We start from the raw sequence: 25,730 nt of genomic DNA, 5'->3' as shown, positions 1-25,730 counted from the left end.
AGAGACCTACACCCGTGCGTCCCAAAATTGTTGCACCCTAAAGCAGGAGGGAGCTGCACCCCAAAGCATCCATGCACCCTGATCCTGCTGCACCCTAAAATAGGAGGAACCTGCACCCTAAAGCATCCATGCACCCTGATCCTGCTGCACCCTAAAATAGGAGGAACCTGCACCCCAAAGCATCCATGCACCCTGATCCTGCTGCACCCTAAACCAGGAGGAAGCTGCACCCTGATCCTCCTGCACCCTAAAGCAGGAGGAAGCTGCACCCTGATCCTCCTGCACCCTAAAGCAGGAGGAAGCTGCACCCTACATCATCTGTGCACCCTGATCCTGCTGCACCCTAAACCAGGAGGAAGCTGCACCCTGATCCTCCTGCATCCTAAACCAGGAGGAGCTGAACCCTGATCCTCCTGCATCCTAAACCAGGAGGAAGCTGCACCCTGATCCTCCTGCACCCTAAACCAGGAGGAAGCTGCACCCTGATCCTCTTGCACCCTAAACCAGGAGGAAGCTGCACCCTGCTCCTCCTGCACCCTAAAGCAGGAGGAAGCTGCCCCCTGAAGCACCCACACTGCCTGTGGGGCTGGATGGTGGCACGATGGACAACGCTGTGCCGCTGGAAGCGGAGCTGGAGCAGCAGTGGGTGCTCAACACCTCCCTGAACGAGTCCTTCAGCAACCAGTTTGTGCAGCCCCCCTGGCAGGTGGCCCTGTGGGCTGTCGCCTACGCCCTCATCGTGGTGGTGTCAGTGGTGGGGAACGTGGTGGTGATGTGGATCATCCTGGCTCACAAGAGGATGCGCACGGTCACCAACTACTTCCTGGTGAACTTGGCTTTTGCCGAGGCCTCCATGTCCGCCTTCAACACGGTGGTGAACTTCACCTACGCCATCCACAACGAGTGGTATTATGGGATGCTCTACTGCAAGTTCCACAACTTCTTCCCCATCGCCGCCGTCTTCGCCAGCATCTACTCCATGACGGCCGTCGCCCTGGACAGGTGAGTTCTGCCCACCTGAGCCCAAACCTTCCCTGGCACCGAGACACCGTGCTCAGCTCCCTCTGATCTCCTGGCTGTGAGGCAGCGTCGTGGCTAAAATCAAGCTGGTCGGGGTAAAAGAGGTAAAATAATCCCTCTCTGTGCCCTGGTTGCAGGTGGCTTTGGGAAAGGAGCTCCAGAAAAGGCTCTGTAAGCCCTGAGCAGATGGGCAGCGTGCCCTGGGTGAGTGTGGCATTGCTCTCCTCTCCCTCCCCAGCTCCTCTGCAGAACTCTCTGTTCCTTTCCCAGCCTCCTCATCTCAAAGCCAACTCGATATTTAGCACAAAATGGCATCACCTCCTGACAGAAAACACACGTCTGTCTTGGGTGGGGGTTGTGCCGCTCGAATTGGGGTTGGGAACCCTCTAAGGAGCTTTGGAGAGGAGTTGGGGGGAGGCATCAGGACTCGGGGGGTGCCTGTGGTCACCCTGGGTGCTGGCGTGTGCCCCCCAGGCAAACCCACCTGTATTTTATCAGTGGGGCCAAGGGGGAGAGGTCGGTGCTGGGGATTTCTCTCCTTGGGCTGCAGCCAGCAGAGCTGAGGTTTGGGTTTGGGTGGGGTTTTTTGACTGGGGGTGAGGGGATGTCCCTGTGTTTTACCCCAAACAGTCGAGGCAGGGCTCAGCAGGGTGTGATGGCACAGGGGATGCTGCCTTTGCCACCCCAGGGGTGTCAGATGGGGGTCAGGGGACACACACCAAGCACCTCCAGCCCCTCTCTCTTCTCTGCCTTTCATAGAATCCCAGAATGGGTTGGGTTGGAAGGGACCTTAAAGCTCATCCAGTTCCAACCCCCCTGCCATGGGCAGGGACCCCTCCCACAGCCCAGGGGGCTCCAAGCCCCATCCAACCTGGAATTCAACACCTCCAGGGATGGGGCAGCCACAGCTTCTGGGGGCAACCAGGGGCTCAGCACCCTCAAATTAAAGAATTTTTTTTCCTCATGTCCAACCTCAATCTCCCCTCTTCAAATTTTAAACCATTTCCCCCCATCCTCTCCCTACACACCCAGCCCTACCCCAGAAAAGAAATCTTTTCCTTTCTCCAATAAATCTTTTTATTTGATGGCATTTTCACACCGGTGCAAGAGTCAAACCAAAGAGCTTTTGCAATTCCATCTCAAGCCCAACAGATTTATTTTTTTTTCCCCAAGGTGATGTCTTTCCTAAAGACAGCTCAGCTCTCTGATACTTCTTTTGGGTCCTTCTTCCCAGGGAGTAAAAGACATTTTGCCTGGGGTTATGTGCAAGGGGGGGAAGAGATTGGTGTTGCCAGCACATTTGGAGCTGATATCCAAGTGCTGCACAACCTGGCACGGATTATTTTCCAATGATAAATTCTGGTGCTGTCCCAACTCCTGGGCTGACAGCTTGGAAAAGGGAGCTGGAGGGTGGGTGATGCTGTCTGGTCATTAAAAACAGGCTCAGGTTTTGTTTTGCTCTGGTTCCAAGTGGTTACAAGCCCCCTGCCCTGAAATAAATCAGCCAGAGCCAAGCTCTCATACTGGAGATGTGAGAAGAATTAAAGAAATAATAAATAAAAAGAGGAATACTGCCAGAGTGGCTCTGTTCATACCTGGTGGTGTTGCTGCCTCTCCATCAGGAGCATCTGAGGATCTTAGGAATCAGCTGGCAAAGTCCCTTTCAGGTTCAGATGAATTCAAGAAATAAGTTGTTTTTTTTTTAATACTTCATTTTTTAGCCTTCAGTCCACACCCTGCAATAGCCAGAAAAACAAATCTGCCAGGAGAAGCTGGAAAAGCATGTGTAAAACTCAGGGCAAAGGCCAATCTGGGAGCTGGGGGCTGATTTTTTGGGGAGGAAATTGGTGTTTCCATCTTGCTTTCTGCACCTGCGAACCCTTAACAAGAGGTTTTTCTGTGGCTGGGCTACAAAACCCCTGTGCATGGGCTTGGCTTTCCCCCCAAGAAAGACCCAGAAGAAGCTGCAGCCTTGGTATGCAGACACCTCCTGCACAGACCTACCTGCTGCATTTTTTTGGCCCCAAATTTCCAGAGAGGTGGGAAATGGGGAAGGTTAAGGTAGCAAGGCCACCCCTCTGCCCCTCCAGGCGAGCAGCATGCAACAGGATCTCCAAGTGCTGGGAAACTGCTGTTTTCTTGTGTCCAAGACCTGACAATAGCAACTTAAATGCATGAAATGCAGGAAGCTGTTCCAGGAACCCAAAAGCAAAAAGCTGTGTGGGAACAAGAAAAAGCAAGGAGCTGAAATTTAGCAGCAGTCAGGTGGGTTCAGCAAAATGGGCAGAGGTCAGAGCCAGGGTGGCTCTGCAATCCAAGACACCTTTTGATCTCCATCAAAAACAAGGAAAAGGGAATGGAATGTGCCTCCAGTTCCTCAGTGCTATTAAGCCATCGATCAGAGGGGTTGGGCTGGGAGTCTGAAGGCTCAGAGGAGCATCAGGCTGCTCCCCTAAATCATCTCTGCTGGTGGTTTCTGCAAGCAATTTCCAGAACAGCCTCGCTGGAGGATTTGAAACCACCTTGGAAAGACCCTGCCCAGCTGTAACAGAGATATTGAGAGAAGCAGGGAAGTGGGGTTGATTCTCCCAATGCCTTATGATTTCTTTTCTGCAGAACCTGCCACAGGTTTGGGCAGGAAAAAAAAAAACCAAACCAACAACAAAAAAGCTTTTGCTGGAAGCTAGACCTGCTGCTCTTTCACCAGGACCTGTTTCAGCCAGGGCACAACTGCTCTGCAAAAATGAAAACGAAGGTAATTCTCTAGTGTTCTTTGGAAGCCTGCAACAATAGCAGGAAATTCTGCCAGCCTTGACTCCTGATGGTTAATTCTGCTCAGGAAAAGCCATGAGGCTGCTTCTCAGCACCCTCCAGCAGTGGGGCCCAAACAGCTCACTTGGGCACTAGGAAATCCTGCCGTGCCCTTTGATTTTTGGGTGCTCCAGAGCACCTCACACAGCCCTTCCCAGCCTTGAATTCTCTTGGTGATTTAATTAACTTGAGGGACAGAAAGCCCTGGTTTTATCCAGTCTTCCAGGAAAAGTCAGAGCCCAGCAGTGCCCAGTCCAAGCTGATGTGCAGCCACACTTAGAGAAAAAAACATCAACTCTGGACATCCCTGTTGCAATACCTGTGGCACATGGGATGGAGCTGAGTTGGGTAGTTGATATTTTCACTCTCCCTGGGACCTGGCTTCATTTCTGAGCAGCAGCACTCACCCCCACCATTAGGAAGCTTTGGAACCAGTTTCTGTGATGATGGACAACCTGGCATGAGGATCCTAGATTTAATGCAGAATTAGAAAAAGAATTGTGTCTGATCTCAAAACTTCAAGTGAGTTAAGCTGAAAACACTGCAGACTGAGCAAATCTCTATGAGAAGGGAGAGAGCTCTGCCCCAAGCTCAGGGTGAAGCCAGACTGGGCAGCACTCAGGCTATTTAATATAAAGAAATTTCCCTTTCTCTGCAAAGAATCCTCTGCTCTAAAGCAGCAATAAAAGTGAAACATGGTGGGACTAACCTGCCACTCCTAGACTCACTGCTTTACTCACTAGAAGAGCCCCCTCTGCCTTCCACCAGCACCACCACTTGCAGGACTGGGCAATCCAGCTGAGATCTTTATATCCTCCACCTTTTTTTTTTTTTTTTTAATTTCCAAACTGGTTACCAAACCATATTAGACATCTTAAGATCCATCAATTTACCAGCAGGAGCTGCAGAAGAAACATCAAATCTGCTGAACCTTCATTCACCACTGCAGTTCCCAAAATTGCTCCTCTGCAACCAAGACCAGTTAATGTCTCCCCAACCCCTGATTATTTGCAGCAGAAAAACTGGCTTGGAAAATTATTTACTGCTTGCAAGCTTGAATGCCCTGGTTGGTCCTGGCTGAGTCTCAGGAACACATTCACCAGCTCAGTGACCCCATGCCTACCCCAAGAGATGATTACTGCAGAAAGAAACCCTCCAGAGAAGACAAATTACATCAGCACACAGACAGATTAATTAGTCATTTACACCCTAGTGTAGCACTAGGTTGGTGGGGTTTTTTTTTTAATCTTGACTTAATGGACTTGTGGGGTTTACAGCACAGGACTTTGATTTGTGTAATCTTGCCCTGTTGGGATGTAATTTGGAAGGGGAAAGCAAAAGGAGCTCAGGGTTTAGGGGAGCAGCCCCAGCACTGCCTGCCCTGCAGCTCTGCCTGCACAAGAACCAGAGCAGCTTTTTGCACTCCTGATAAATCAAACATCCCCAAACTCAGGTAAAAAACTGCAAAGCTGCTGGGTGCTCAGCATGGAGCTGGCTGGGAGTGTTGCTTTCCCAGCTGGGGTTGGAAAGCAAGGGGATGGGGAGGGACCCAGCAGTACCTTGGTAAGATGTCACTCTCAATGCCTCTGCTCCCAGCAGCTGCTGGGCATGGAGTGGAATCAATCCCAATGCCCACCAGGTACAAGTTCAGCCTGTCAAAAAAGAAATTGCATCTTTTTTCCTTCCCTTTCCGTTGGAAAGAAGAAGGGGCTTGAAATTCCTCTGGCAATAAACAGAGAACGAAGATGAATTGGCAGCAGTTTGGTGGCTGGGAGATGATGCAGGTGACACAGGTTTCAGGCAAGCTTTTGGGTGATCAAGGGGCTCACCTGGGAGCTGGGTGCTGCCAGAAGCCACCACAGGAGTTTGAGGGCCTCTGGTTTGACTTATCCACTGGCTGTGCTAAATTATTCCTTCTAATTCCTCACTGGCCCAGCAGGAACCACCCAGGAAGCACTTAGAGCACCTGCTCTCCTGGGACACCAGCCCTGCATTTTGTGGGGGTCTTTTTGTTGTCCCCCTTCCATCTCCAGCTCCAGAGCAGGACTAATTGATTGAGAAGGTGGTGCAGATGCCTTGAATCACAGCACCTACAAAAAGCTGGGGTTGTGGTTTGGGTCCTCCTTTCCCACCCCAAGCACTGATTACAGGAGAGAGCTTTGTGCCCCCATAACAGCCCGTGGCAGCTCCCCAGGGTTTGCTCCCACCTCACCTCACCTGCACTTGGCTTTTCCAACAGAGAATTGTCCACAGGGTTTGCAAGGCCAGAGGTGCACAGGTCCCAGTTTGCTGGTGGGTAGCACAGTCATCCTCGAAGGAAATCCCAAAGTGCTGTAAAAAAAGGGAAAGGTGGTGGTTTTGGGGAGAGACCTGCAGCCTCCTGCTCCATGAGGAAGCTCAGGTCTCAGGGCAGGAGAATGCTGACCTTCCCATGCTGGGAGGGTCTCTGGTTTCCAGCAGAGCAAGAAGTGGGAAGCAGCAGCTGCTCGCTGTGCCTTCATCCCCAGTCTCCTGTTTCAAGCACACAGGGCTCAGATCAGTTCTCATCCAGATCCCAGGGATTTGGGGCCAAGCTTCCCTAAGCCAACCTGCTCAAGGGATGCTGGGTTTGCAGCCACTGTGGTGAACAGGAAAGTTTTTCTCTACAGAGCTTTGGGTTTCTTAAGGAGGAAGGACCTGGGGGAGGTATTTGAGCCACCTCAGTGAGGGGCATCTACTCTGACCTGGTTGCAAGATCCCCCCCAGGAGTGACTCTGCACTAAACCCCTTTTTGCTCAGGCTGGGAAATCCTTGTGCAACAGAACACCCAGCACAAGCTGCATCCTCTTAGTTACTCATCTCTTACCTGTTGCACCCTTACTACTTCATGAATCAGGGTAAGGAAAGTCTGGGATGAAAGATGCTTTGTAAAATCCTTCCTATTATATTAATCTCAGCTCTATTACAGTCGTGCAACATTAATTATCCAGGAAGAATCCAGACTCCCAGGTGCAATTAATAGATGGCTACACTGCCTTGAATGCAAGCCCTGCTTAGTGACCCATCCTTTCAGAGCTACCCTGGCCCAACGTGCTCATGTTATCCTGTCAGCATGGTAACACCTCCCTGAAACACAATAAAATATTTAAACAACAGCAAACAACGTTACCAAGGTCATCCCATGGTGTCTGGTGCACACTTGTGCCCTTTAGTGCTGAGCCTGTTAAATCTGGGGGATTGAAAAATCCTCAAATATGGCAGAAATGCAGCTGTGAGGAGATCTGATCCCTCCTGCAGAGAGCTGGGCTGCAGGGCTTTGCACTTTAGGATGGGGCTGCCATGTAGAAGTAAAGCAACAGCAGACCCCTTATTAAGCACTTGAGTTAAGGGTTGGTAGAGTTGGGTTATGGCTGGACCTGATGATCCTAAAGGTTCTTTGCCAACAAGAACAAGTGTGATGTATTTGGAGGACCAGGTATCATTAAGTCTTCCCCACCCAACATCATCTGCAGGAAAACCTTTCTGCAAACCCTTCCCCTAAGGCAAAAAACCTGCCCTTAAACCCTCAAGCAAGGGCCAATTCCTTATAAAAAAATTAAGACTTGAAGCCCCCCTGGTGGTTTGTCACCCAGCATCAAGGTCAGGATGCTGCTGTAGGGCCACACTCTTCTTCCTTACCTCCCACTAACCCCCATCACCAGCAAACCACAAAAACCCCACCACAATGCCTGGGTTTTTAGTGGATGAGAAACCTGCCCTCCTGGACAGCAGAGCAAAAAAATCCATCTCTCTAATGGGACACAGCACCTCAGGGAGATGGGCAGAGCTGGGCCACAGAGGAACTTTGTGAGGAGAAATATGAGTTAATAAACTCCTGAGCCTTGCTTCTCAGAGCCTGCTTCTCCTTGGCATGGCCAGACTTAGGTGGAGCAGCTTTGGAGCAGCTTTCTGGCACTTCTGATCAACACCTTTTGGGCCCAGCACTGCAAAAAAGGGGTTAATAATCCATAGGTTATTGGAGCTGCATCCCACCCTCTGCATTTCCATTTGAGAGCAAACTGGTTCATAGGAATAAAAAAATAAAGAGATGGGCAAGTTGTTTCTTTGGTTTTGTTTGGGTTTGTTGCTTTGGGGTTTTTTTCCTGAGAAGCAGAGTCAGGACTGACATCTCATTTTTCTTACCCAGCTGAAGGGATTGCTGGAGGTTTGGCTGCAGCACCTACCACAGCCTTGCCTGGGAGATTGAGCCTGCACAGAGGGGAGAAGGCAGCCCAGGGCCACAGCTCTGGAGCACAGGGTTGTTTTTAGATTTTTTTCTATTTGCTTGCTCAGAAGGAAGTTTTTATTTTAGGGTATTCACATCCCCCTCCCCATAAAAATGCACCACAAGGGAGGGTTTGGCTCAAAACCCAACAAGAAAGCAAACTGGCTTTTTGGGACCAAAAAGATTGATCCAGAGGTGTCCAAAACCCCCCAAAAGTTAAAGATAGAAATACAGACAGATTGGGTAGAGAAATATGGGAAGTCCAATGGATATGCAAGGAAATGAGGGTTATCTGAGTGCAAATAAGGCATAAGAAGCTGCTTTGCTGCCTGTACTGATGCTTTTCCACAAGCAAGACATCATCTGAGGCAGGGGGCCCCAAAACATTGCTGCCACCCCATTGCTGCCTTTCCCTAACTTGCTTCCATTCCAGGTAGCAGCCAGAGATTATCTAGGCCTAATTATCAGGTGGATTAGGTGGATTTTCAGCTGCACAGAGCTGATAAGGGTTGGTACCCTGGGGCAGAGAAAGACCTGATGGCAGAACCTCCTGCTTGTTGATTTTTTAATACCTACGTGTTTGTCCCTGCAAGCAGCCACCCAAAAATGCAACGTGGAGAGTATTGGCCATCTAGTAAAAAAAATTAAAAGGAGAAACTGTTCATTCTCTGCAAGGAAAAGGGCTGAAAGGAGAGACAGGCTGCCAATGTGTTGACACACGCAGAGTGATGAGACGTTGCTTGTCTTCCTGAAGCTTGACATGGAGCTGGGGGGAAATTAAATAAAAAAATTAGTGATGTTCTCACTTAATCCTTCCAGTGCTGCTGGCTGCTGCCAGCTTTGCACAACCAGATTTGCAGAGGGATAAATTCAATCCCTCTTGTCACCACTGGAGCTTTCCTCCCATAAGATGACTGACGTTTGGGGGAAGGAGTCCAGGAGCTGGGCAGACAGAGGCAGCAGCTCAGCTCCCCCATCCCATGCTGGCCCAGCATCCCCATTTTTAATTCTCCTCCTGTAACACTTGGCACTGAGATCTACCACACTGAGAGGATTTTATGCAGGTGCAAAACTCCTGGGAGCTGCCAAATTGTGCCTGGCATCATGCAAATTGGTCTTCACAGAAGCAGCAGGTTGCTGGTTGCGTTAGCAAATCTGTTTTTCAGCTAAAAATCAATTAATATCTCAGACAAGATTCATATCTTGAGGGTAAGATGCTGCAAGAATATTGGAGCATTAGCCAGGGAGACCTCTGAGAAGGGACAACTCAAAGCATTGTGCAGAGGGAAGGGCTGCCAGGATGCATTTAGGGTGTCAAAAGTACAACCTGCACACAACAGAGACCTAAACCAGCCCCAAAATGCAAAACTGGGACTTTCCATCCTCGGTTTTGAGACATCTCCCATCAACAATAACATCAGAAGGGTTGGAGCAGACGATCCTTGAGGTCCCTTCCAAGCTGACACTGATTCTGTGATGATTTCTCCTTTCCCTGCCTTGCAGGTACATGGCCATCATCCACCCGCTGCAACCCCGACTCTCAGCCACTGCCACCAAGGTGGTCATTGGGGTCATCTGGCTCCTGGCTTTCCTCCTGGCTTTCCCCCAGGGTTACTACTCAGTGATGGAAAAGCTGCCAGGCCGGCAGGTTTGTCTGGTGGAGTGGCCTGAGCACAGCACCAACGCCTATGGAAAAATGTGAGTTGAATGTTGCCAAGTGGGGACTCTACAGAATTAAAAAAAAAAAAAAAAATTAAATTAAAAAAAATAGTCTGGGGGGGGAGGGGGAAAAAAAAAAAAAAAAAAAAGCAAGGAAGGATGGAAATGGCTTAGAGCTCCCTCAGATCCTCAACCTACCCTAGTGAGGGGTGCTGTGGTGTAGTTAACAGCAGCAAAATCTCCCTCCTTATGCTGGGGCAAATTAAGGTGAATTCAGAGCTGCTTGTGGTCCTAAAGCTCCCTGCCCTCCTTGGATGCTCATCCTCAAGGGAAAGTCCCATAAAATAAGAGAATATTTTGGTTGCATTGCCTCCAAGGGCTTATTCAGACTCACAGGCATCACTCAGTTTTTTGGAGCACTTCTCCTGCACTCCATATCTCTGAAAGCTTCCTGAGGCAAGAATTATTCCTGCAAGAGGTAAAGAGGGGCTTCCAGGGGGTATCATGGCCAGGCAATAACAGAAAATAAAAAAAACCTGAGGATTTACCAAGTCCAAATGGTACTTGGTAACCATTTCATTCTTGGTAACTGAAATTCATTCACCTGCTTAAAAAAGCAAAAAACAGAGGCTCTGTGGCATCAGCTCAAGCTGGGAGGCAAACCTGAGGTAGGAGGGCTCAGCAAGAATCTGTTTCCTTCCTGGTAAGGTGCTGGGCTAATTAAATCTGGCATTTCTAAAGGGTCTGGGCAACCCTGCTGCTCTGCCAGCACAGCAGTCCTCTGGGGTTTGCTCTTTGAAGTCTGCGAGTCATGCAGTGAGTTAAATGTCATGTGTTAGGGAAAAAAAGAGGCAGAGGGGAAAAAAAAAAAAAGGCATTTGTTATCTTCAGCCCTGTGGAGCAATGAGTAAGGGCTGTGAAGTTGTGCTGGAGCCAAAGCAAGACACAAACACAGACACACACAGAGGTTTGGAGTCAACCTCAGCCTGGCAAAGGTCTCTCTGCAAGACAACTGAGATGAGTTTGCCAGTCAGCTGCTCTCACTTGTTATCTCTGTCTTTATCTACATTTTGCAAGGTAAGTATGGCCAGAACTAAGCTAACCAGCCCCACTGATCCCCTAGGGCTGCTTTCCAACCTGAATTATTCCAGAGCCCCAGGATTAATGGAGCTGTCGGGAAGGAACGCCGCTGGCTTCAGCAGCCCACGTGGCCAGGATGTGTCCTCCCTCCCAGGACCAGCTCAGTGCCTGGTTTTGACAGATCATTTCTTATTCAGCTGCCCGCCAGGGCTGTCACTGTTTCAAATAACTAATTCCAGAGAAAAATACCCCCGTGGACTTAGGAATGATTTGCTGCTGGAAGCTGGGCACAGCTTCCAAGCCTGAGCATCCCGGGCTCTTCAGCCAGCCCGGGGCTCTGCAACCAGGAGAGCAGATGCTAAGCAGAAAAATAACCAAAAATAACCAAATATTTAGTGAGGACTGAAAAGAACTTGCAGCTCAGGAGCCTCTTCCCAAACTGGAGGAGCCCACTCACACAGCATGGAGCCAGGGGGGGGTTATTTTGCTGTCCCAAAATAACTTTTCAGGGACAGGTGGCTGATCCACTCTCCAACCCCTTCCCCTGCTCTTGTGGCCTTGCAGCAGTTATTTAAGGAAGGGGGTGGCTTGGTTGCAATGTCAGGATGCAAAATAATATTATTTCAGTACTTAGTGAAAATTGGGAATTTCTCCCAACACCACGGGGTCCTTTCACTCAGCAAATGGAGCTCAGAAAGGCCAAGCCTGGCACACAGGGAGTACCAGAGCCAGGGATGTGCATGTGGATTTTTTTTTTTTTTCCCAGTGGAAAAACATCTCCAGTTCTCAGCCTGCTCCCAGGGGGGAAGCAGGCAGAGGTGAGATGCTGCATCAGCCCCAGGAGCAAACAATTTGGTGACTCCTCAGCCCTGGTTCCCTTCTGATTTGGGTTTCAAAACAGAGGTCTGCTCTATTCCCATTCCCTTTGCTGCCATTTCAGTTTAAGGGAAGGAGAAAAGCTGCTCCCCTTTCCAGCTTCTCTAGGAGCCAGCAGCCCCCAGCAGCCAGCTAGACTTTGTCAGGCAAAAAAAAAAAAAAAAAAAGAAAAGCAGCCACCAACATCCTTTTCCCTTAACTCCAACATCCTTGTCCCTTAACTCCAACATCCTTGTCCCTTAACTCCAACATCCTTGTCCCTTAACTCCAACATCCTCATCCCTTAACTCCAACATCCTCATCCCTTAACTCCAACATCCTCATCCCTTAACTCCAACATCCTCGTCCCTTAACTCCAACATCCTTGTCCCTTAACTCCTATGGGCTCCCCTAAGTCCCTGTAGGGGATTGGTGATGCAGAACCCTAAATCCCCACACCCAAGAGCTTTACATTCCAAAGCCCACATGTCTCTGAGTGCTCTGATCCTGCACTCCTTGCAAACTGAATACCAGAGCTATGGTTTCACATGGGGATCAGTTCTCAGCGCTCAAGGGACAAAAACCAAAGTCCCAGAGCAATCCCTGTCGTGCCCAGGCAGCTCCAAACTAAGGATGTGCCTGGCTCAGGTTATCTGCCAGGCTCAGGTTATCTGCCAGGCTCAGGTTATCTGCCAGCCCCTCTGAGGCATTTCTGCACGCTTTGGTTTCAGTGCCTGCACTACAGGGGAACCACAACAAAAATCTGGATGGAGGAGCCACGGAGACGCCTCTTTAATCCACAAAACAGAAACCAGCCTCACAAAACCCAGCTGAAATCTGATTAGCACGGGGCCAAGAGAAGGGCAAATGAGATTGCAGGTCCAAAACCAGGGATGGGGCCAAGGCCAACTGCACCAGGCAGGAGCCAGCCCCGTTCATTCCACTTGGGAGAGAGGATTCAATCCAATCTCCCCGGGAGGACAACAGTGCAAGAGCAGTGAGGCTACAGGGCTTGAATGACCTGCAACAGATGCAGCCCCTCACCTGCAAGCACCCCAAAAGTGCATGAAAAAACCCTAAAACTGCTGGAAAAAAATTACCTCCGGAGCTGAGAGCACATGGGATGCTTTGCAAGGCAGCATGGTGCAAACAGGCTGTTTCTGTACCACTGGTTTTCATCTTTCAGCAGGACAGAGAAGTTTGTGCAAGCTCTGATGGCAGGAAGGACCCTACAGGATGAAACCATCCATCCCCAGGGCTCCAAACAGCTTTTTTTTTTTTTTTTTCTTTTTTAAACAAACCACTAAATCCTTCACCTACTCTTTCATTGCAACCTGCTGCAGCTCCACCAACTCCACAGCACAACCTGTAAGCCTGTAGGAACAGTTCAGTCCAGACTGCCTGGTTCCATTTGGGGGTTATTTATACCTGTGATAAATAGACACAAAGATCCTGCTCTCTCCACGAGCCTGAAGAACTGACCCAGCCACTGAATTCCCAGACATGTTTTAATGAACCTCCCCAACAAGGGTTGAGCCTGCAGATAAAAGTTGTGATCAGAGGGAGAATTCCTCTCTGCAATAATCTGGGGTTTAAATAGGGTAAAAATGAGAGTACAGCCACTTCAGCCAAGATCATAGGATGGGTTGGGTTGGAAGGGACCTCCAAGCTCATCCAGTTCCAACTCCCTGCATGGGCAGGGACCCCTCCCACAGCCCAGGGGGCTCCAAGCCCCATCCAACACCTCCAGGGATGGGGCAGCCACAGCTTCTGGAGGCAACCAGGGGCTCAGCACCCTGAAATTAATTAATTTTTTCCTAATGTCCAACCTCAATCTCCCCTAAATCTCCAAGTTTTAACCCATTCCCCTCCTCCTCTCCCTACCCCCCATGTCCAAAGCCCTCCCCCAGCTTTCTTGGAGCCCCTTCAGATATTGGGAGGTTGCTCTGAGCTCACCTGGGAGCCTCCTCTTCTCCAGGCTGAACAACCCCAATCCCTCAGCCTGGCTTCCCAGGGAGCTGCTCAGCCCTCTGAGCATTTCAGGGGCTCCTCTGGACACCTTCCAGGAGCTCTGTGTCCTCCTGGTGTTGGGGACTCCAGACCTGGGCACAGCACTGCAGGGGGGGTCCCTTCAGAGCAGAGTAGAGGGGGTCCTTGCCTTCTGAAGGAAACAAGTTCTTCACAGATTTATACATCCAGTCCCAGGAGCACCCTGGGGTGCCAAAGGCTGGCAAAGAAACTGGGAAAAGAAAGATTGGGGTGAAAGTTGGGAGTCCTTCCCCACCTGAGCTCTGCAGGAATTGTGCCAAATTCTTTTTGCCCCAGTGAAGCTCTTCACCTGCAAGCTTGGGCTGCCAGAAAAAGACTGAAGAGGTAGAGGACACACTCAGTGACCATCTTTATCATCTTTTTTATCTTTTTTTGTTTCCTTTTCTTCCAGCTATCACTTCTGCATGACCATCCTGATCTACTTCTTGCCCCTTCTGGTGATAGGATGTGCCTACACCGTGGTGGGCATCACCCTCTGGGCCAGTGAGATTCCTGGGGACTCCTCTGACCGCTACCATGAGCAGGTCTCAGCCAAGAGGAAGGTGAGGAGCTCCAGACACAGCAGGATGAGCCACCATCCGTGCCCAACCCCAACAAACCAGGCCCAAAAACACTTCACCAGGGGTGGAAGCAGGCTAGGATTTGATGCTGATGGAGCAGTGCCCTCCATAAACACCCGTGGTTTAACCAAGGTGTCAGCCATGTCCTCCCAGTTGGAGAGGTCTCCAAGGCAGAAAGAGGGGGGTTGTCCAAGGGATGACTTTGCTTCCCTGCCCACTCTTCTCCTCCCAGGTAGTGAAGATGATGATCATCGTGGTGTGCACCTTTGCACTGTGCTGGCTGCCCTACCACATCTACTTCACCCTGCAGTACTTCAACCCCGAGTGGTACCTGCAGAAGTTCATCCAGCAGGTGTACCTGGCTATCATGTGGCTGGCCATGAGCTCCACCATGTACAACCCCATCATCTACTGCTGCCTCAACGACAGGTGAGTGTCCTGAGGTGCAACAGGAAGGGGAGAGACAGAGGGGTCTGATGGAAGAGAACATGATGGAGTATTTTTTCCAGGATGATGCTGTCCCATCCTCTGCCAGGGGATGCTTCCCCAAGCCACAAATACTCACCTAAATAGATCTTTCCTAAAGCCCCTATGGGATTGCAGGGCTGACTCCTTTTTGGGGTTGATCAGAAGTTTTCTCCTCCCCTTAGTGAAAAGTTGCATTCTTTCTGTTGTTCAGCACTGCTTAGCTCTGTCCTCCCACCCTTAGCCACATCCTTTTGCCATCTCCACATCCCTCATCTCTGCCTTTCCCCATCTCTTCTGTTTTTGAGCAGAAGAGGAAAGTTTTTCACTCTGAAGACAGCCAGACACTGGAATGGGCTCCTAGGGGAAGGGGTGGATTCCTCCACTTCGAGGAGTTTGAAGTCTCAGCTTGACAGGGTGTCAGGATGTCATATAAACAATAACATCAGGAGGGTCAGACCAGGTGGTGCTTGAGGTCCCCTCCAACCTGAGATTCTGGGATTCTCTGATCTCCCCTCTCCCCAGGTTCCGTGTGGGGTTCAAACACGCCTTCCGGTGGTGCCCCTTCATCAGCACTGGGGAGTACGAGGGCCTGGAGATGAAGTCAGCCCGGTACCTGCAGACCCAGAGCAGCATGTACAAGGTCAGCAGGATAGAGACCACCGTGTCCTCAGCACTGGGGGCAGCTGAGGAGGAGCTGGAGGAGAGCACCAAGGCGACCAAACGTCTCTCTGTAGACGGGACCTCCAACGGCTCCTCCCGCAGCGACTCCAAAACCGTCTCCGAAAGCTTCAGTTTCTACTCCAACACCCTCACCTAAGCAGCTCCCCAGCTCCATCAGCCACTCACAAGGGTGCCCTCATCCCCTCCTCTCTCTCCCTGGGGTGCCACCTAGAATCATCAGCCCAGTCTGTGATGTGCCAGCTTTTCCCCACGCTGTTTTACCACCTCTTGCTGGGCCGCTCGCTCAGAGGGCAAAAGCCGTGGATGAATTCCAGGTGCTTCTCCATGGCTCATGTCCCAGCTCTAGGAAAGGCTGCCTGACCTCTACCTTGCTCACTGCCTGGCCAAGCCACCCCTTGCTGGGCAGGTGGAGAGGATGCAGAAATGGGACAGAGAAGGTTTGGGGTTTTTGTCTCCAAAACCCCAAGCACAGCACTGGCAGACACTTCACTGCTCTCACAGGCAGCAGGGATCTCCCATCCCACAGGAAAAATCAACCAGTCTTGCACCTCTCTCCTCCCCCCTTTGATTTCATTCTCCATATCGCTCCCAGATGAAAAGATATAGAGAAATTAAATCTGAAAATACAGCAAGAAAACACTGCTTTTACCTTCAGGAACCTGTGCATCCATGGGGCACCACCAGCCCCTTGGTGTTTCAGCTCAGGTCCAGGCATTTCTTCTCAGCCTCATCCCTGGCACCCCCATCCCTCTGCAGGAAGGTTTTCTGTTGCCACCCCACAACACAGCTCACCAAAACAGGGCTCACAAAAAAGGATTTCAGGACCCAGCCAGACTTTGGTTGCTGTTAATCAACCATATGTGCCAGAAGCAATCGCTCTGATCTCCTAGAAGGCCCCAGGTGATGTCTCTTAGAGATTTTTGGAAGCCTCTGGAGGTCTGGAAGGGAGAACAACCATCCTGAAATGCTTTGTACCACCTGGAAATGTCTCAAACTGCATAGAGAGGAGCATGGAAAATTCTGTCAGGAAAAACAAAGTTTCATCAGCATGCAAGGTCTGAAGGGAGACAAGAATCTTGCAGATTTTTTTTTTTTTTAACTTAACTAGAGGGCTGAAACGATTCACTTCCACTTTCTGGATTTTGTTTTGATCAGGAAAAGTACATCTCTCTTGTCTTTTGCATCAAAAACTAAGTTTATGATGTGTACATGGATCTAATACTTTAATCCTGCTATAATGGATGATTTTTCACTGGGGCTGTTCATACCAAGGGCTCCTGTGATCCAATATATGAACATACAATCAAAGGGAAAAAAAATATAATAGGGGAAATTTGGCTTGTTGGGAGGAAATCCACAAATCTGGGAGTATTCTGGGGGAAGTTCTATCAACTGCTCCTTGCTGCTGGTCCAATTTATCACTTTCAGTGAAGAAATCAGACTCCTAAAATGGATTCAGTACAAGACAGACACACTGGAGATGTGTGATAGATTTGCACAGGGCAAGAAAATGGCTTTCATTTTAAAACAAACAAACATCAGCCCCTGCTGAGCACACAGCAAATTCTGGAAGTAAAGCAGAGATGACTTTTGGAGCTTTTCAACTCTTCAGCCTCCAAAGGGGCTGCTGGAAAAAACAGTCATCAAATGATTCAGCCACAATGATCCTTGGGAGATAAAACCCACAGATATTTAAGCAATGACTCCAGCAGAAATGAAATGGATGGGGAAGGAGATGGATCTAAGAGCAACAAAATGGCTGCAAAACCAGATTGGCAAGAACAATCAGCATCTTTTTTTAAACAAAAATCCTGCCAAGTGCCACGAGTGAGGAGCAGCTCTTCCAGCCCCTTCCACACTGTTCCCAGCTGCTCCAAGGACACGAGGCTGCAAATTCTGGAAATGTGCTGGGTTTTGTCTTGCTTCAGACTCCCACTTCTCACTGTTCTCATTGCCTTAATATACATTCCCTGGCCACTGCCTCCAGCATCCCTGGGCCATGAAGAAGCTGCAATGCCTGAGGATTTTTTTGGTTGATTAAAAAACCCACCAGCCCCAGGCAGCAGCCACTGAAGGGATGGGCAATGCCAAAGCATTTTAACCCTGGGAATCTTTCCCTCCCAGTTCCCCAGGAGCTGGGCTGCCAAGACATAAGAAGGTGCTACAAAAACCAGAGCCAAATGCTGATTTGTTCTCTGCTGCCAACCCAAATTCAAAGGAGATCAAATACAAACAGGAGCTGAAGAAGGCAAGCAGAGATCTGCTCCCTAAGCTCCACACACTAGAGCTTGTGTCAGGTTGTGAGAGGCATCAGCATTTAGGAAAATTAAATGTGTGTGTATATATATATATATATATATTTATATATGTGTGTGTATATACATAACCACACTGCCCTTTTGTCCATAATTTATGCCCCAAGAAACATGAGACTTGCAGAGAAATGACAACTGTCCTTTCACAAACAATGCTCAGCTTGAAATGTGGGACAAGCCCAGGGGCATCCCTGGCAACACTGACTCAAGCTGAGAGTTTCCAGCCTGAGATGTTTCTTGTGCATCTTGTAGAAAACTCTCTTGAAATCAAGTGGGGGAAAATTCCCACCCCTCATCAAACAGTGCCCAGGAGAGCAGCAGAGCCTGGCTGGGATGCCCAAGCTGATGGCAACAGGTCTGAGGATCATTCAGCAGCTGGAGAAGGATGCAGAAAAAACAAAATATTGTGTAAATGGGTACAACCTGCTCAAACTTGAGTTTTCTTCCCCCTGTCCAAGTGCCAAATTATTTTCTCTGTGGAGGCAGGAACAGGTATGGGGGGGCTCAGGTCCATGTCTGTGCCATGGATCAGGCAAGACAAGCTGGTTTCACCAACCTTGGGATGCTCTGAGCACACAAAGCCACAGAGAAATCTTCTTCTGAAGCTTCAAAAGCTTAAAACAAGACTACCCCTGCTCCCAGGTTTGGGGATGGGACATCAAATCATGTGGAAGTCCAGCCTCTACTCTACTGCCAGCTCTGATTCCAGACAGGTGAGCTGAAACAGAGGCTTTCCTGAGTTCATGAAGCCCATTTCCCTGCTTTGCTTGCAGATCTTGGATTAGAAACTCAATTGCCAAGTGAGACAGTTGCTCTGCCTCTTTCCTGCTTCTCTGAAATGCAAAAATCACAGCATCTGGAGGGAATCCCTCACTCAGCAGGTCTGTGGAGGCACACAGACAACTCCCACCATCATTAAGAGGAGCTCCTTAACCCCAGGTACAATCCCAAACCATCACAGGAGGAAGCTCTGAAACTCTAATCCCAGCCTGAAGCCAGATCCCAGCCCCCAAGGAGCTGATTGCAGGCTGAGCTTTGCCCTCTGGCACTCGGAGTTTGCTCTTCTCACCTAGAAGGATGTTCCACATCCCAGCAGGAGCATGGAGCAGCAAGTCCCCAGTTCCATCCACCCCTCCAGGGCTGCTCAATTGCTCCACAATACAATATCTACACTCTGTTTCACCTCTTTCAACACTAATCTCCCCCCAGCTCAAAACAAAAAAAAAAAAAGCAGCAAAAGCCAAGCCCTCCTGTGAGATCACACAACCCAAGTGCCCAGCCTGAGAGCTCCCAGCTTCAGTTTACCATTAAAATCATAATTTTTAAATAAAAACACCTCTCAGACTTCAGGAATCTGTTACTGAGCACATGATTCTGCAATTATAAAGCAAAGTTTAACATGCACCCCTCGTCCTGTGCCATATCCACCCAAAATAGCATCTCAGCTGGAAGCTGGCACTTATCAGTTAAACAATGAGAAGGGACAGTGAGTCCCAAGAGCAGCTGAGCATGAGAGGACTCTCAGGTGTCTTTGCCCTTAAACCTTCCATCCCAGCCAAAAAAAAAAAAAAAAAACCAGTAGCATCTTTCCAGAGAAAAAGTCCAAGCCTCCTCTCAAAAATGGTCTGTTTAGTCATCAGGTTTGTCCCAGTGGCTTTTCATAAATAAATAAATGTATCTTTTGTGAGAGCATGGTGCAAGCCATCCAGGAGCCTGCAGTGATCAGAGGGGGGAACTGAGGGCTTGGGGTGGGAGCAGGAGAAGCAGCAAGAGGTGGCAAAGCCAGAACTGGGGGAAGAGGGGTGACACCAGAAATTACAAACTTTGCATCAATTCTTGAAATCTCTGTGAATTCTTGCTCACAATAATAGGTGAAAATAATGCTCTTTGATAATACAAGGGTTGGACCAGATGATCCTTGAGCTCCCTTCCAACCTGACATTCTGTGAAAGACACCTGGGGAGGAGGCAGGGGGGGACTTGGAGGGGTCATTGGTGTGAGGGGCGTGCTCTGAAAAGTTCAAAATTCCAAAACCGCAGCAAGAAAAAGCAGAACCCTCAAAACTCAGCCACACAACCCACCAGCAGCAGCTGCACCTCTTCTACTCCCGAGGCAGGGGAAGGGCTCGGGAAGGCTCCTGGGTGAGGGGCGGGAATTACCGGGGGCATCCAGAGTGTGACTGAGCTGCAGCGCTGCCGAGTTGTCGCTGCGAGGCACCGAGGTTTTCCTTCCCGAAGCAGCAAACTCTGCTCGGCTCCACTTGCTGCTTTGTCCACCCCAAGCTCTGCTCGGCTCCACTTGCTGCTTTGTCCACCCCAAGCTCTGCTGCTCAAGCTGGGGCAGGCACCCTGACCATTCTTGGCTGAGGCTTCACCATCCTGATGGAAGAAAAAAAAAGCTGTGAATGTGCTGAGCAGCCCCCAGAGCAAAGCCCCCAGCCCAGGCAGCACTCCCAACCAGCTCCAGCAGGCTATAATTTGCAGTTTTTAATTAGAGAAGAGCTGCCGAGGCACAGCTGATTCACATCCCTGCCAAAGGCCCCGTCCCATGTGCCCATTAAGCTCTTGTTATTTATTTTCAGAGGTTATTCTATCATACAAAAGGGAGAGAAGGAATGAACAGTGTCAGGCACTGCTGCTTTTTGTGTAGGCATCTGCTTCCAACCTTCCCCACTGTGGGAAGCTAAAAGCAGATCCCAGATCCCAGATCCAAGCACGGGGTCATTTTATTCAGCAGCATCACCTTTCCCAGGAGGGTTCTGCCCCTCCCCAAATGCCCCTGCACACACACACATGATGAAAGTGATGAGAAGCTGCTTATTGGTTATAAAAACCTCAGCAGCAGGAGCAATCCAGGACAAAAATGGTACTGGGAACCCCCAAATCCTTGTGCTGTGTTCATCCACTTTGCAAGCATCCAACCATCAGCAATCTGTTGTGAAACCCCTCCCAAAATCCAGAGCTTCCTGGATTTTTCTCCTTTTTTGAGGAGAAATTCAGGTGGTGGTTGTACAAAGGAGCTTTGCAATCACCTGCACAGCTGGGGCTGTTCATAGATGCTCTGCCATCCACCTCAGGTTCTGCAGACTCCAGTGAAGCCATCACTCTGATGATCTCCTGTGGCAGAGTCACAAGTTCAACTCAGTTCCCATGTATGGATTCCAGAGTGTTTTGCATAAACGTTTGCTTAATATCCAAGTCAAAAATATCCCCAGCAAATGAAAATTGAAGATTGCTAATTGCCTGCAGCTATGCACCAGTGTGTGTAAAGTGGGGTTTCCATAGCACCAAATGGTTTGTTAAATCATGATGACAAAGTTGGAGCTTCAAGAGAAAACACTGGAGTCTGAAAGTACACAGAGCAAAGTGGATTTTTCATTACTTCCCCAGCTCCCCATTCCCATTCCTGTACAGGTTGCAGATTTGGGGTTTTCTCCCTGCAAACTGAGCTACTTGGTGGAGAATTCCAGGCCATGGAGAAGCAGTGTTGTCATTTTGACAAGCAATGACTTGTTATTACTGAGCTAAATGAATCAAGCAGTAACTAATTAAAGATTTAAGAACCCACAGTGACAATTAAGAAACCAACTCAATTCAGTTGCGAGCGTGAAATGAGGATTAACTGCAGGTTTCATCTTCTTGGGGCCAAAGAACCACATCAAAAGGACATTCCTTCACATCAGGGAGATGTAAATACTCCAGGAAAGGAAGGGTGAGAGTGATGATTGCTTAAATATGCTTAAGCATGGCAAGAACCTTAATGGGCTTCATTAAAATTCAATTATTATTAATTTAAGCAATTTGATGGACAGACAAGTGTGACACAGAAGGGTTTAGGAAATCCCAGTGTGCCCTGTGCTCTCACTACACAGGATCAGGCTTTGCCCTGGGAGATATCCCAGGGTGGGCATCACAACCAAAGCACTCCTGTGCCACACTCATCCTCCTTTCCCCCTTCACTTTTCCAATAGGGACGTTTTAAGTCAGGTAATCCCAAGCCTCACAACAAAAAATATTCTGGTTCCAGAAGACCAAGGTGTCAAGAAGAAACACAAGCCTGTCCTGAAGCAGCAGTCATGCCAAACAACAGCAATTCAGGCTGAGAAGATCATTACCATGCAAAGCACCTCCAAAAACATTATTCCTGCTACTGCAAAGCAGATTGTGCTGTCCAGGTTGATTAAAAAGGTTTCAGGGAGGTAATGAGAGCAATTTGCAACAGAGGTAAAAGGAGGAGGGTTGTTCTGAACCACTCTGCTCTCTGCAGGGGCAGGAGCCCTGACACCACCAGGGCAGATAATCTCTGTACTGAGGGATGCCCAGCTGATTATCACAAGCTGCTCACCATCCAGAAGCCTCTCTGGTGCATGGCATCATCAAAACGACTCCAAATTTGCATTTAAATTGAGGATTTGAAGTAATCCATACCCCAGAGAGGTGAAGGCCTCCTTGGGTGTCACTTCACTCAGCCTTCACAGAAGGCAAACCATACACAACTCCAAACCTCCCCCAAAGCCTGTGCTGGTTGATACCCTGGTCCAAACCCAAACCCCTCAGGGTCTGTCACCCAGCCCACAGTGGCAGGCACTGCCCCCACTGGGATTTGCTCAGCAGCACCCAAAAAAGGCCCCAAAACCATGGGTGTATCTCCAGGGACTTGGGAGTCACTCTGCATGCCCAGGAGATGCCTCCAGATCAGCCCTGCTCCAAGATGCTCTCTCAAGAAAACCCTCTCCAAGGATTTCCCCTGTGTTCTGTATGCAAGCAGAGAAGGGTGGTGAAGCAATCAATCCCTCCTGCTCTGCAAACTGGCTTCTTTTCCTCTCCAGACAGGGTGCCCACAGCACCCTCCAAGGCTCTGCAGCACCTCTGCTAACACCCATCTGCTCAGCAGCCTGGAAACCCCACTGATTCCCCTGGGATGTAGGGAAGCACTGCTTGTCCCCTTGGATTCAGTCCCAGGTGAGCACCAGCCCTGCCCTCCTCTCCCCCCTGCAGACAGAGCTTGGCTCTGCTGTGAGCCCCTCCTTCACACCCCCCAACCTGATCATTTCAAGGCATCAAGACTCCTAAATGACACAATTCAACCAAATTAACGAGGCACAGAGCCAGCCAGGCCCATCCAGCATCTCTGCAGCAGGCTCCTGCCTTCAGGAAGGATTGCTGGGGGAATTCCTGGGGGCTGGAGGCCGGCAGTTGCCTCCAGACCAACCTCTCCCTTCTCTTTTAAGGGAAAACTGTCAAGAACAAAGTGAAATGCTGCGTGGGCACAGCCAGACCAAAACCAGGGAGACACAATTTCATCTTGCTGCTTGCTGCCAGCCTCACCAGCTCGAGAGGATTTATAGCTCATCACACCCCTCATCTGCTTTAGACCCTGCAATCTTACCTTGATTGCTTCAGCAGGACCTTGAGGACTCCTCCTCTGCTGGAAGTTGGAGCTGGCACTGAAACTGTGCTGCCCATGATCTACATTGCTGCACTCGAGTTATTTTTATATTTGGTTTCACAGCCATTACCAGGGCTGTGAAATCCTGGATTTTATGGTGCAGGTGCTTAACCTGGTGATAAAAGACAAAAAAAAAAAAAAAAAAAAAAGCACAAAAGGTCAGATCATCACTGGGAAAAGTCAGCCTGGTCACCCTAAGCACTGGAAGCCTGTGGGGTGGTACTTCAAGTGCTGGGTTCCTCCACTCAGAGCCAGACTCTTTAAGGGGGGAAAAAAAAACCCCAAGAAGCTGTGTTAGTGCAACCCATGTTAAAGCTTTTTCAGATGTAGTACCAAAGCAAGGCTGCTCAGGAACAGGCCTTCCCCCAGACCTTTGAGACATCAAACCATTTACCTCTGGTGAGGTCTCAAGCTCATCCTGAGTCTCAAGCAGGGCCAGGAGCAGCCCTGCAGCAATCAACAAGCCAAGCTGGAAGCAGACAGCACGCTCTGGAAGAGGAAAAGCAGACAGAGAGGCTGACCCGAGGGCATCTGTCTGCAGAAAAAGATCTGCACTGAAAACCAAGACCCTTCCCAGCCCCTGTCAGCAGCTGAGCAGATATTAAATTGCCTTTTATTGCTGAGATGAGCTACAGTCATTTGTGTAAGAGTAGTACCAGGGGGTTAATAAATAATAAATACTTCTGTGGAGCTGCTCCAGCACCCTGGACTAGATGAACATTAGTTTACAAGTCACTGAGAGGGGGATGCACCAGTTCACCAAGAGGAGACCCTGCTTGTGTGGCACCAGGAGCCCCAGTCCCTGCAGCAGGGTTCCCAGGTGCTCAGGGAGATGCAGAAGTGTCCCTGACCCACAGGGAAACCAAACCTCCAGCACCCACCCGGGTCTGATGCTCCCAGGGGACAGAGGTCCCAGTAACCCCAGAAGGCTGGGAGTTCCACACTCCCCCAGCTCTATTTTTAAGCCCTGCAGCTGGGGAAGATCCTGGTTGCCAGGCTCCCCATGTTGTGGGTCAGCACATCCCACCCTGAGCCCCACAGAGCAGCTCAGCACTCCTCCATGATGTGACCCACGAGGTTGTAAATCCATCTGAGGAGCTGCAGCACTTACCCAGGATCATTTCCCCCCTTCTTACTCTTCTCCTAAACTTCTCACCCCCTCCAGCACTTGTCTGCAGCTCAGAGACATTCCCCCCATGTTTGGGGTCACCCCAAAGCTTCCCACAGCCTGGCAGGTGGAAAAGTACCAGGAGCACAGCAGGCAACAGTTGTTGCCTTGAGGGTGGAGGGGATTTTCCCTCTGAATTAATTCTCCCCAGCTCCCAAAGCAAAACCTAAATGAGCTTCCAGCATTTCCTCCAAGAGCAGGAACACCTCCATCTACCAGAGGGTTTTCCAGAACACATCCTCAGGCTCACCAGCAGGTTTGAGTTGTAAAGCAAGTTTCCCAAAGCCCTGACAGTGATTTATTTGTTGGGGAGCTGATGGAAGGGGGGAGCAGCCTTTTGTAAAAATCCCTGTCAGCAAATGATACATTTGCTTAATTTCCTGATAAATACAGAGCATGATTTCTGTCCTCCCCAGCATCTCTAATGGCTAGGAATAATCAAATGCTCCACACATTGCTACTGCCACAGCAGGAGTAATTTATTTGGGCATTAAACACCTTCCCAGTTCCTTCAGCCTCTTTCAATTTCAGATGTATAGGTGGAGATATTGATTTATTTACAACAGCCTTTAAAAAGCTTCATTATGAAGCTTTTGCTCACAAGAGAACATTACAAAACATAGCCTGGGGTTTACAGCCTCTCCATTTCCCTCTGCCCCAACTGGAGCAGCTGAGGAAAGGGGTAAAATCCCTTTATTCAGATCCTGAGTTATCTGGGGACAAAAAAACCAACAACAAACCCAAACAACCACAAGGCTTACAGGCTTTTTTGCCCCCAACTTGCACCCTTTGGAGCTTTTAGAAGCATCCTGGGTCTCTGTGCTTACAAGTCGATGCCAGCCCCCTGAAATTTAATCTTTTACCATTCTGGGGATGGCTGGAATCAGTACAGAAACCAGCTGACGGCACAGCGATCCCTTCGCTCACTTTGTATGGGAAACAGCGCGGGAGGGGGGGGGAAATGCTGCCAAGCTTGGCTCAGCAGGAGACAGCCCTGAGGAATGCAGCTGAGTTCAAACCACATCTTTACCTCCTGCCCCATCCAGCGGCTCAGCCTGGAAAAGCACCTTTGCAGCAAGGGAAAACTCAGCCATCGAATGTCCTGCTCCCCAGTACCTAAATCCCACAAGGACTGGGGTAGCTGCTGCTTCATCCTCCTCGGGGGAAGGGCGGCTGGGAATGCTGGACAGGTAGGGCTGGAAACTCTTCTTGTCCAGATGATGAGGCCGGAGAAGAGGCTGCTTTTCCCATCAGCTATGAGGTCAGGATGATGGTGGAGGCAGACGCAGGTCCAGACCACCTAAACCTTTTCCTAAAGGCACTCCTACAGGAGCAGGACCTGCCACAAAAATAAACCAAGGGGTTTTAGCTCT

The 25,730-nt window shown here is 49.6% G+C and overlaps 1 protein-coding gene and 1 long non-coding RNA gene across 2 annotated transcripts; one reads left to right on the top strand and one right to left on the bottom strand.

Moving 5' to 3' along the window:
- Positions 1-268: 268 nt before the first annotated feature.
- TACR1 (tachykinin receptor 1) lies at positions 269-16,500 on the top strand. The gene is made up of 6 exons (XM_071728986.1): positions 269-320; positions 515-1,002; positions 9,578-9,772; positions 14,109-14,259; positions 14,510-14,706; positions 15,268-16,500. The coding sequence occupies exons 2-6, from the start codon at positions 602-604 to the stop codon at positions 15,560-15,562; spliced, it is 1,239 nt and encodes a 412-aa protein (XP_071585087.1). The 5' UTR covers positions 269-320; positions 515-601; the 3' UTR covers positions 15,563-16,500.
- On the bottom strand, positions 5,234-20,120 carry LOC139788777 (uncharacterized). The gene is made up of 3 exons (XR_011722937.1): positions 19,901-20,120; positions 6,049-6,162; positions 5,234-5,483 (listed from the first exon to the last, which is right to left on the bottom strand). It is a non-coding gene; the product is annotated as an uncharacterized lncRNA (long non-coding RNA).
- Between the last annotated feature and the right edge of the window lie 5,610 nt (positions 20,121-25,730).

Source organism: Heliangelus exortis, chromosome 30 (genome assembly GCF_036169615.1).
Source record: "Heliangelus exortis chromosome 30, bHelExo1.hap1, whole genome shotgun sequence".
Taxonomy (NCBI): domain Eukaryota; kingdom Metazoa; phylum Chordata; class Aves; order Apodiformes; family Trochilidae; genus Heliangelus; species Heliangelus exortis.
The sequence above is the reverse complement of the archived record's forward strand: the minus strand, read 5'-3'. Positions and strand labels throughout refer to the sequence as shown.